Source organism: Chelonoidis abingdonii, chromosome 7 (assembly GCF_003597395.2).
Source record: "Chelonoidis abingdonii isolate Lonesome George chromosome 7, CheloAbing_2.0, whole genome shotgun sequence".
NCBI lineage: Eukaryota > Metazoa > Chordata > Testudines > Testudinidae > Chelonoidis > Chelonoidis abingdonii.
The window spans coordinates 74,062,492-74,074,875 of NC_133775.1; the positions used below are offsets into that span (position 1 = coordinate 74,062,492).

The 12,384-nt window shown below is 54.1% G+C and overlaps 1 protein-coding gene across 1 annotated transcript in view; it reads right to left on the minus strand.

The window, feature by feature from the left end:
* SLC4A9 (solute carrier family 4 member 9) overlaps window positions 1-12,384 on the minus strand; it is a 54,655-nt gene that overhangs the window by 19,682 nt on the left and 22,589 nt on the right. The window contains exons 12-15 of the mRNA XM_032801776.1: window positions 12,092-12,147; window positions 11,107-11,301; window positions 9,441-9,554; window positions 3,573-3,734 (exon numbers count right to left, since the gene is read on the minus strand). Of these exons, the coding sequence (XP_032657667.1) occupies window positions 3,573-3,734; window positions 9,441-9,554; window positions 11,107-11,301; window positions 12,092-12,147 (527 nt within the window). The remainder of the gene's footprint in view (window positions 1-3,572; window positions 3,735-9,440; window positions 9,555-11,106; window positions 11,302-12,091; window positions 12,148-12,384) is intronic.

The window sequence follows — 12,384 nt, forward strand, 5'->3', positions numbered from 1 at the left end:
CAGTCTAGAACGGAATCCACATGGAGACATCTCCAAAGAACAAACACTATGCTCTGATCCCAGGAATCACAGGGAACTGAGCTCAGTACTTTTTTCTGCCAAGTTATTCCCGAATCCGTTTCTGCCACCATTCATCTGGCTCTAGGGGGTGAGTCTAGCCTGCGCCATGGCCTCTGGAGACTTCCTGCCGAATGCAGCAGGGCTTGTTTACTAAGGCCTACTTGTACCTAGTTCTGGCACTGCAGCTCATTTCTCCTTCTCTTCCTCAAAGCTAAGCTGGCTGTTTCGCTCCAGCCTTCAGAACCAGGCAGGGAAGTCAGACTAACACAACAGCTGCTGCAGGGGTTTGTTCCAGGAAGGAAGGAGAGTGGGTATCTTCCTGCTGGTAACAGTTAGGAGATGCTTTCGGAGGGCTGATATGCATCAGGGAGGTGAACAAGCACAGCAAGAGCAATTGGATAAGTCACAATCCCAGCTCAGCCGAACAAAACCAAGTGCAATTCCCAGGCCCAATGAACCTGTTTGTCTTAGCACAAGGTCTGATGATTGGAGAAGGCTTTGTCCTTGGCTCTGAGTTTGTGCCTGTGCGAGCAGGTTAGGGAAAACCTCAGTACACCTCATGAGAAAAACAAGTGCCAGCAGGGCCCAGCCCTGGGTAAGGTGGGGCCAAGCGGCACAGCAGTGTCAGAGAGAAAGCTGGCACTCTCTCAGCCAGACAGGTTCCTGCTAGTACATTCAGCTGGGACGTCAGTGCCTGTGGCAAATGATGCCACAGGATGCTAGGGACAGACAGGCAGCTAAGCTAGGGAGACTAGAGGAGGAACACAAAGAAAAGGTTCCTCGCAGGCATCGTCTGAAGGGAGGCAGTGTGGCCTAGTGTTCAGATCAGGACACTGGGAGGCTGGAGACTGGGCATTTAGTCCTGACTGATTCACTGTGTAACTCTGGGCAAGTCACTAGTCTCTCTCGGCCTCACTTTTCCCAGCTGTAAAATGGAGCTGACAATGCTGCCTGGCACTGGAGAAGCAGGCTGAGATCCTAGCATGAAAGGCTCTGGGGAAGCCCTTGTTTCCCTCGGTGATGGGAGGAGCTGGCCCTTGCTTTGCCAGGAGTCCCAGGGCTCAGATTGATGTCATGTGGAGAGCACTGCGTTTAGAGGCCTCTGTGGATTTAGGGGCTTTGTCGTGACCCAAGCTAAGGGCTCGATCTTGGGAAGTGCTGAGTGACCTCATCTCCTAGTGACTTCAGGGCCAACTGAGAGTACTCAGCATCTTCCCAGAGGCTGTGACCTCCTCACAGGATCAGTCCCTGAGTGGCTGAGAGCCTCCACCAGGCAATTAGCTGGGAGAATTCCTGGCTCCCTCTCTTCTGACTAGGGGAGGGGGGAAGAAAGCGCCCCTCCCCCCGCCAGTGCATTGATTTTGCACAGTACCTTTGTTTTCAAATGTCACCATGTCCCCAAATGCGGGGACAGACATGCAGGGCCCAGCACTCCCCTGGGAGAGCCCTTCACCAGCCCACAGACAGCCCCCGGGTTGGATTTGCTTTTGCATTAGTCCAGATTCTTCATGCTGATAGAAATTGGGCCGGGGAGCAGCTGCAACATGCCCCTCCCCAGCTCTGCAGGCACCCATCCCCCTTCTGGGGCCTGGCTCGCTGAGGCAGAACTCCATTCAGAGACAGACCTCACTGTGCCCATCACTACACAATACCAGCAAGCTGCATCTCCTGTTAACATGGACACCTATCAGCCTTTCCTGTCTCATCCGCTTTAACCCAGGGGAGATGACCCCATGATAATCCAGCCCTTCGTACTGCATTAGACACCAATGCAGGGAGCCCCACCTAGGGTAACCAGGTGTCTGGTTTTGGACCAGAATGGCTGGTTGAAAAGGGATCCTGGTAGCTCCAGTCAGCACCGCTGACCAGGCCGTTAAAAGTCCAGTTGGCACGGGGCTGGCAGGCTCCCTACTTGGCTCCATGCAGCTCTCTGGAAGCGGTGACATGTCCCTTGGCTCCTAGGCATAGGGGCAGCCATGGAGGCTCCATGTGCTGCCCCTGCTTCGCCCAAGCGCCAACTCTGCCGTTCGCATTGGCCGAGAACAGCGGCTAATGGGAGCTGCAGGGGCAGTGCCTGGAGGCAGAGGCAGTGTGCAGAACCACCTGGTCATGCCTCCACGTAGGAGCTGAGGGACATGTCACCGCTTCTGTGGAGCCACCTGCCCAGAACCTGCACCCTGAAACCCCTCTCACACCCCAACCACCTGCCTCAGCCTGGAGCCCTCACCTGCACCCTAAACCCCTCATTCCTGACCCCACCCCAGAGCCTGCACCCCCAGCCGGAGCCCTCACCCCTTCCTGCACCACAGCCCCCTGCCCCAGCCCAGATTCCCCTCTCATACCCTGAACCCCTCATTTCTGGCCTCACCCCAGAGCCCACACCCCCAGCCCAGAACCCATACCGCCTCCCACACCGCAATCCCCTGCCTCAGCCTGGAGCCCCCTCCCACACTCTGAAGCCCTTGGCCCCACCCCACTAGCCCGGAGCCCCCTCCTGCACCCCAAACCCCTCATCTGTGGCCCCACCTCAGAGCCCGGACCCCCCGCCAACACCCTCACCCCCTCCTGGACCCCAACCCCCTGCACCAGCCCAGCAAAAATGAGCAAGTGAGGATGAGGGACAGCGAGCGACAGAGGGGGGTGGATGGTGTGAGTGGGGCACTGAGCCTCGGAGAGGGGGCGAGACAAGGATCAGGGCCATGGTGGGGCAGGGGCAGGGTAGGGGGCGGGGCAAGGGTGTTTGGGTTTGTGCAATTAGAAAGTTGGCAATCCGAGCCCCCCCCCTTAGAGCCCCTAGAACAGATGGGATTTAACCTACCGGCTGCCAATTTCTGGGCAGACATGACTGTTTCCCTGGAGCCCTGGGATTAAGGAAACCCGCAAGGTGTTGAACAGGGCACAAGCCTATGTGATTCCTTCTAATACAGCCCATTCTCCCATCTCAAAGTCAGCCTTCCCCATGCCACCAGCCTCCTGCCATGCTCGGGCTGACCTGCCCCATACTGCCAGCCTCCTGCCATGCCTGGGCCAGCCTGTCCCATACTGTCAGCCTCCTGCCATGCCCGGGCCGGCCTGCCCCATACTGCCAGCCTCCTGCCATGCCCGGGTCGGCCTGCCCCGTACTGCCAGCCTCCTGCCATGCCCGGGCCGGCCTGCCCCGTACTGCCAGCCTCCTGCCATGCCCGGGCCGGCCTGCCCCGTACTGCCAGCCTCCTGCCATGCCTGGGCCGGCCTGCCCCGTACTGCCAGCCTCCCGCCATGCCCGGGCCGGCCTGCCCCGTACTGCCAGCCTCCTGCCATGCCCGGGCCAGCCTGTCCCACATCACCAGCCTCCTGCCATGCCTGGGCCATCCTGTCCCGCATTGCCAGCCTCCCACTATACCTAGATCCCCAGCACCTCCAGCCTCCCGCCAGCCCTGGGCCAGTCTGCCCTGCACTGCCAACTTCCCACTATACCCAGATCCCCACTGCCAGCCTCCTGCCATGCCCCGGCTGGCCTGCCCCACACTGACCTGGAGCCTGTATTCTTTGCGGTTGAGGATGACGGCGGTGATTTGCTGGTCCATGAAGATGAGGATGATGACCAGAACGGCAGGCACTGCAGAGAGCAGGCAAACCCACCAGGGGTTCACTCCCAAGGGAAATACGACCCAGCCTCGCTGGGAGTTTGTGGGCTGCATGGGGAGTGCAAGGGGTCAGATTGCACATTACAGCACCCTGCACTGCACTTACTAATGGGCAAAGAGCACTTTAGGCAACAGCCCATTGGGGTGGGCTGGGCTGGGCAGGTCAGACCACTGGCCCAGACGGTTCTCTACTAGGTCACCAGCAATGGCCAACAAACGATGCTTCAGAGGAAAGGGAACCCTCACTCCCCTCTCCCTGGCCATTGTACAATTTTGCATCTGAGGAAAAATGCTCCTCCTGACTAACTGGAATGGCAATCTGTGCTCTGCACCATGGCAGCGGCCAGGCCCCAAGAGGCAGTAAGCAAGTCCCCCAAGCCGAGCCCTGGATGCTTGTGAACAACCCCATCTGTGCTCGCTCCTGGCCATGCTCCAGCTGATCAACGTTAACCAACAGCCACTGTTCCCTGTTATTGTGCAAGGTCATCAGTCCTGCCCCGAGAGATAGGACCAGGCCTGTGCAGCCAGCTGCTCCTGTTGCACGGCACATGGGGAGGGATCCAGGCCATGGTCTCACATTGGTACCAACCCAACACTCAGAAATCATGAGTCAGGCCCACAAAAACTGATTTAAAATCATGAGATTTTTAGAAAATAATAAAAAAATGGGGGCGGGGCTTTTTCTTTGCCTGCTGGATTTAAAACTTTTGAGTCACATTTTCAAGCTTTTTTCTGCCACCATGAGGGCTAGCAACACTTATTTTTTTAAATGAAAGCTGAGATTGTCCTGTATTCACATGACACCAGGAGCTGGGGTTTGAAGACAAATACTAAATTTGCAATTGTGAGTGCTGGTAACACTAGTTTCATGGCAGCCTTTGTGGGCCTGGTTTTCACATCCCCATGGGCTGTCTGTCTAGTGAAGATGTCTGTCTGGCCGTGTATTCATGCAAATCCAGATCCATGTAGGTGCCTGTGCCAGTACACATACAAATCAGGCACAAATTTGTGCATACCTTTCTACATGTCTCCCTGGAGTCTGAAAACCAGGCCCAGTAGGGCAAATGCAATAGAGCCCTATATCCATGGTAAGAAGGTAGGTATGGAGAATCTAGAAAAAGATGACGAATGTGAAAAGACCCAGTGCTTTAAAAATATGCAGGTAGAGAGAGCAGCGTGGGACATTGGTTAGAGCAGGAGTGTGAGCGATATCTCCCATTCTCCATTCCCAGCTCTTCCACTGACAAAATATGATCTTAGGCATAATTCCACAGTGAAAGCATTTCTAAAATGGGGATAATAGGACCTTCTGGACTCAGGAGTGCTGCATGTGCTTTAATTAAGAAATACCCTTTGAGATCTATTGAGAAAAGCTGCCAGAGGCCCTAATCATTACAGATGTCCTAATACACCCTGGCCTTCAGCCAAAACACGTCACAGCAGCCATTCTGCTCAGGCCAGGGTGCCTTGCCCTGCCCCTTCCAGGCCTGGCATTTCCCCCACATTTGCCAGGTGGCATTTTGCCTCCAGCTTAGAGAATGGGCAAGTGGTTCCCTCATTAACCTGATGCACAATCCGCCAAACAGGGAGCTATGGGCCGCCATAGAGCCTGCACACTATCTCTGCAGCCTCTGCTAATTCCTTTCAACACGCAGGCCTGGGGGGAGCGGGGGGGAGGGAACCCAAGCCCAGACTTGAGCTGGTGTCTCCTGCTTTGCTGCATGCTGTGGCATCATTTGCATGATTACATGACTGTTTAGTTTGGGTCCAGTTGCTAAGCTGAGGTTATTTATAGATCAAGGGATTGGCTGGCGATTCCCCCCTCCTCCTTCACAAGAAAGGAAGTCACCCTGCAGAGCTGGGTTGGGAGGGCAGTGTCAAGGTAAGGGGCTATAAAATCCCACAGTCCCTGAGTTTTCTGCAGATCCCTCTTGGCTCTGTAATTGCAGAGAGTGCTGAAAGGGAAAGAGCTGGATGGAAAACACAGGGGCCAGGCTGGTCTCGGGTGTCAGCCCAGAGGACTCAGCAGAGTTACTCCAGGGAGGAAAGTGGCCTAGTGTACGCAAAATTCTCCCTGTTCCACAGCATTGCACGTTCTGGATCTGTTCCATACCCCCAGCTCTCAGGAGCCGACTTGAATGCGGGGGAACGCACAAGGTGGGATGCAGCCCCACACATTCCCATCTGCACGGTTGGGGTGGAGGGCTGGAGAGCTGAGGGGTTACAGAGCCCCATGGCTCTGTCTTGCACAATGAGGTTTGAACAACCAGTGGGGGACTGAGGAGTGGGTCTGTGTGTCACCTTTAGGGGCAGCATGGAGAAGCAGACCTGGAAAGAGAAGGGTTGCCACAGACTGGGCAGGCGAGGGAAGGAGGGGAAGGGAGAGGTCACAGAAAGCCATTATCATCCAGTGTCCTGTGACTTAGATGGACTTCTCAGTGCTGTTGCGAGTGGAGAGCTCTCCGTGTGATGACACCATCACTGCAGCTTTCCCTGATTGCCCCCTGGCTGGACTAGCTCAGCAGGCCCAGGATTGAGAGGCGTGGGGCACGCTGGCACCTGGAGGGTGCTTGCCCTGCCATTGCCCATTTGTTCCATGGCTAACATAATGAGGTCAGTCCCCAGGGCTGTCAATCTGGCCCCTATTCCTGCACTGCCCAGGTGTATCTGATGCTGTGACTCAGAAGGTGTGACAGATTTATGTTACCAATTTGCCTGGGGCGTCAGGTGACAAAGGGTGTCATAAACAGATAGCTAAGGGTTAATGTTTCTTTCACCTGTAAAGGGTTAACAAAGGGAACCAAACACCTGACCAGAGGACCAATCAGGAAACCGGATTTTTCAGAGCTCAGGGAGGGAATGTTTGGTTGTTGTCTTTTGTTCTGATCTCTCAGCTATGAGAGGATTTCTATCTTCAAGCTTCTAATCTTCAGTTTCAGTTGTGAGTACAAAGGTAGAAAAGACAGTAAGCTTTTATTGGTTTTTTTTGTATTTACATGTGTGTAGCTTGCATGGATGTTTAAATGGTTTATTTTTTTTTGTAAAATAAGGCTGTTTATTCATCATTTGTCTTTAAGCAATGACGTATATGTGTTATCTTGATGCAGAGAGATTATGTCTTTTCTTTTTTTATATAAGTCATGTCATAGCTTCTACCCAGAATATTGAACCTTAGCGTTCATAGACTGAGAGCTAGACATCGAACCCTCAGCTAAATTACAGCTTTAGATGCTGACTCACTAGCCACAGCGGATTTCCAGGGCCTGACTCCTCGGATCTCCCAAAAGTTCCCTGGGGGCCAAGACTAGATGTCCTGAATAGTACTTTACACAAGGGACCATAACTCCCCCTTTGTTCTCCTCTTACCTCCAGGGTCCCTGGAGATACACTTCAAGTCTTGAAACACAGAGCACGACGAGATTCAAGTATCTCTTCCTCCCCTCCTTTCTTCCCTAGGCTGTTCAGATCGCCTCGTGAGATCTAAACAAGAGAATTTCCCTTTCTTCGTTTCCTTGGCCTTAGCCAGAGGAACTCAACAGTCTTAAAAAGAAAGCTTTACATAAAGAAAGAAGACCATAAAATACTCTCTGTATCAGAGATAACAATTATACAAGGTCGATTCTTTAAAAGAAAATATGATAAACAGTCTTATTCAAAAGAATTACAATTAAACATTCCAGCAACTGCACACATTGTAAAACAAAAAAACCCATAAAAGCTTTTACTGTCTTTTTACCTTGCCACCAACTTGGAACTGAGATTTAGAGCTGAGATAGGAAAGGATCCTTCATAGCGAGAGATAGACAAAAGACACAGACCCAAACATTCCCTCCCTGAGCTTTGAAAAATCCGGTTTCCTGATTGGTCCTCTGGTCAGGTGTTTGGTTCCCTTTGTTAACCCTTTACAGGTGAAAGAAACATTAACCCTTAGCTATCTGTTTATGACAAAGGGGGCATTGAGTTTGCAGCCAGGAAAGGTATGGTCGCTCCAGGGGAAGTTCTCAGGCACCGTTCCTTGTTCCCTTCCTCTCTTTGTGACCTCCGTGATGGGCTGGACAATTCTGGAGAGAGTTTCTGGCATCAGAGTATGGGGCCCTGGGACGGTGGATCCCTTACTTCCTACACTCCCAGTCTGCGGGGTACCCATCTGAACTGGCCCTCTGGGAGGGGAGGTCAAGCAAAGGTCTCCCCTTTCTTTGGAGCTCCTCCTTACGCTCTGAGGGCTGCCTTGGATTCCCAGACAGTCTGCAAGCTCTGCAGGGGAGTCTCAACAAGCTGTCCAGCCCTGTTGGCATGTTGGCCCCTGAGATCCAGCTGCTGAGCAGCTTCAAGTGCTACTTGGTCCTGCTCTAGTTCTAGTGCTGAAGAAGATGAGTCAAGACTGTGGGGTAGAGGGAATTAGACAGGCAGGCCTTATAGCAGCTGGTCCCCCAGGGGCCCATCTAAACCCTGGAGCAGCACTGAACTGGGCAGCATGGAATCCCTTTCTTTTACAGTGAATGGAGTGGTGCCTAGATCCACAGAGTGGGGCCAGCAGCCGGGCTGGCGTCACACTCACCACCACCCGCAGTCTTGCTAGGGGCCTCACTCTCCATGGCTCATGCAGGATTCTCTGCTGAGCCTGCCAGCAAGGTGGCCCACTCGTGCCAGTTGCAATGGAGGAGTTTGTAGGGTGGATGGCTCACTAGATGCTGGACTGAGGGACTCAGCTCAGGTCAGGATCAGATCACCATGATCAGAGGGTAACAGCTTCCAGCTGCTCCGATTCCAGCTGGGTGCGAAGCTGTGAGGCAGTATGAAGGGGAACGCCTCGTATTTCATTACCCGTTGCCTGAGCCCAGGGCTGGCCTGAGGCAGGGGGCCCATTGTAACAATGCCTGGAGACCATGGAGAGCAGGGATGAGGGATTTGGGGTGTGGCTCTGGCTGGCAAGCAGGATTATGAGTGAGGGGCAACATGGGACCCCAGGCAGCTGCATCACTCATCTTTGCCTGTGGGCACCAGTGCCTCAGCCATCCAGTCTCCCGACAACATGAGCCGTGCAGCACTTCCAGTGCCTGGGGTTGATCAGCAACAGGAATGATGTGTCCGTTGCAGCAAGAACAGGTCAACCGAAAGCGACGTAGGACTAATTAACTGCTCAGTGGTCTATGGACAGCCTACTGAGCAGCTTTGCTGGGCATGTACCCGTAGATCCCCAGCGTCAGCCTTGGGGCTGCGATCCAGGAATATGCTCTGCAGCTTGGGCCCAGAGAGAAATGTGGAGGGCTCCTCATAGGAGCAAGGGCTTGCAAATCTCGCCAAGCCAAGGGATGAAAGGCAACATCATGGGAGCCCAAGGACTGCATCTGATCTGCATGGAGCAGAGCAGAGTGCAGGCATCTCCACTGTCAATGTAGCGGGTGAAGCCTTTAGAAAATGCAGTTCCCAGTTTGCAATGCAGGCTGGCTACTGGGACCTGGATACCCCTTTGCATGCTGGGACCTACCACACACGGCACCCTTGAACTGGCAGTGAAGATGCACACAGGGAGCCCTGTCTACATGGGCTCTGCAAAAAGCCTCTATACGTGATGCATAGTTTGCATTAGAATCTAACGTGGGTGCCCCATGCACAGTTCCTTCCCCCCAAATCTATTATCACTGCCTATATACATCATCCCAGCTCCCCAAATTCAATTGCTTCTCCATTCGTGAGCCCCCCTTCCCAGCAATTCCTCTGTTTTCCCCCTCTCATTACCCAGTCAGTTCTCACCTTGAACTCGCTGGGGACGATGAGCTTGGGGGTCTCTAGCCCCAGAATGGCATCAATCCCGCAGAAGATGAGGATGGCCAGGATGATGGAGAAGTCGCTCACTAGCTTCCTCAGCTAAGGGAGCAAAGAAAGCCATTAGGAGGGTGTTATCAGACACCCGCAGGTAGGGCGACCGGACCTCTCAATATTACAGGGACAGTCCTGCTGGTAGGGTCTTTGTCTTATATATGAAACTACAGCCCTCCGTCCCCAGGGAAAAAGGTGTCCCACTTGCTATCTGGGACTCGATCTGGGCCATGCTGTGCTTTAAGAATGCTTAGTTGTTGTGCGCTCGGGGTGGGAGGGCAATCTGCACATCCCAGAGATACCCCTGGCTCTGTCCTCCAGAAACACCCCACAGTGAAAAGCAAGAGACATCACACAATGAAGCCAGCACTTGCTCATGCTCTTATAAGAGATCTTGGTGACCCCCCTGCACTGGGATGGAGGGAATGTGGGAGATGAGGTAATAAATGTTTTGAATGCCCCCTGCTGCCAGTTCTAATGGCACCTTAGAGACTAACATAAATTTGTTAGTCTCCAAGGTGCCACAAGGACTCTTTTTTTTTTTTTTGCTAATACGTACTAACACTGCTATCCCTGAAACCTAGCTCCGACCCTGCAGAAGGCTCACTAGGAAGCTGTGGGAGGTTATTTATGGAGAGTGTGGAATAAAGTCTGGTGGATCGTGAGCAGCAAGGCCCAGGCTCTCTGCCTTTCCTTATAAAGCCAGTCTCCCACGCATGCCCAGTATAGCCCACCACCAGGGGAAGCCGCTAGCTTTGATTGGGGGGGACAATTCTGGTGGATGCACTAAATTGCTCTTGGGCAGGATGAAGGTGAAGCTGACGCCCCAGCCCCAAAGAGGAAGAGAGGAAGGTTAAACAGCACTTTAGCACTTCTTTCTTGTTGGGTGGGAGCTGGAAAGCCCAGTGTTACTGAGGAGGGCTCCCCAACTGTCCTTTGGGGTGGTGCTGACCCCATTCAGAACTGAGGCCCTGAGTTCTATTCCCAGTGTGTCCCCCTACCCCCGCTGTGGCCTTGGCTGACATTTTCAAAAGGGGCCACTGATTTTGGGTGCCTCCTTTGCTAAGTGTCCTGCCTGAAACTGCCAGCAGTGTCCTGTTGGGTGCCCGCAGGCAGTAGCACATTTGGGAATGTTGGCCTCAGTCTCTCCAACCCTCAGTTTCCCAGTCTGTGAAATGAGGATAATGCCTCTTACCCCCTGGGTGCCACCACTCTGAGACCTATTGGGGGAGGCCCTGTATGTGGGTTGGGGTGAGATATACGTGACCAGGAAAGAGCACAGCACTCAGCAGGTCACCAGCGCCGCCTCTGTGAGCTGCAGGACGTCAGACGTTGCTGGGCTGAGCAACACTTGGAGATTTATATAACTTTCTAAAGCAATGCTCCTGATTTTCAGGGTTATTTCTGGGGCTGTCCTGCCATGGCTGGCCGGTAGCAGCTGTACTGCATATGCTGAGATGCTTACACTCAGCAGGGGAAGCAGGAGCTGTCTGCACAAAGCCATCTAAATGTACAGAGCCTTGCAAGGAAGAAACAGCTGCACCCTCCTCACATTGCCCTCGGTACTTGCAGAGCAGGGGGTGGGATGAGAAACACTCACGGCTGTGGGGAAATAGCGGCTGGTTTTAAAGCTCTTGAGCGTCATGGAGCAGAGGAACGTCCCCAAGAAGACGATGAAGGAAATGAAGGTGATGTCAGGCATGTAGTTACAGCTGCTCCCCACCAGGTGGCCTCCCACTCGCAAACACTCTGTCCGTGTCAGCAGGGACCAGTTTGCAGCCTCCAGACCCTGCTGCTGTGGGGACAGAGGGAGACATTTCAGAGGCAGAGGAGAGCCCCACAGGCCAAAGAGAAGGGATCAGACGAGTCCATGCAAGGACCATTCGTAGATGACGGGTGGGTAGGCACTGGCTGAGGATGGCCAGTTACCCTGCAGCTTGGTGGTGCAATCAGGGGTGGGGAGGAGAGCACGCTTGTGGCTGGTTAGTGCTGATGAAAGTTAGAGGCCATTTGCTTGTCTGTATCTGTCCATCTATCCCCTGCTCATACCGGGCTCACTGAGCCACGTGTTTGTAGACAAGCCTGCAGGGATCGCACCAGGCCTGCCCCTGAACAGGGCTCATCTGGCAGAACTCCCTGGGCTATGTGGACACATGCCCACGTGCATGGCTCTTTCTGGTCAGCGAGGCATCATGGGTGAGCGGCTGCCAGGCCGTTCCCAGAGGGCAGGCAGGGAGAGGCAGCTGTGGAAGGGGCATCCCCTCCTAGCGGCAGGGAAGGGCCCCTTTGTGAGGCTGACACCAGTGTTCTTGGAGCCCAGGGTCACCGCCTGGAAACAAGGTCACCATGAAACACACAAGTCCCCCATGTAAGGGGAACAGGGTCTCCCATGCAGAGCCTCTAGATAAAAGGCCTGGCCTAGCACCTTCACTTTACTGCCTAGTCGCTGAGACAGTCTGGTCCTGGGAGGGATCCAATGATGCCAGCACTGCCCCAGGAACACAGGGACCCCCATCCCAGAACAAGCCTGCCAGGACCTCAGCATCCCCTCGCTTACCCCAGCGGCTGGAGAGGATGATCCTTACCATCCCAGCACTGCCAGCGGGTGGGAGCAGCATCTCAGTCAGCATGGAGGCGTTGCCTGCAAAAGATGAACCATCAGACATTTCTCTCCCCGTCCCCAAACCATGGCGCCCAGCCAGCGTCTCCTTGAGTGTTTGCAGGGGGTCTCAGAGGGCTCCGGCCTAGGGCTGGTGTGAGACAGTGGAGCTGGTCCCCAGTCATTAGTGGTGGGGATGGGGGTGTGAACTGTGCTGGATGTCAGCTATCAGCAAGGCTCCTCCCCCTGGGCCTCAGGCTAGGAGGCTGTGGTCTGATC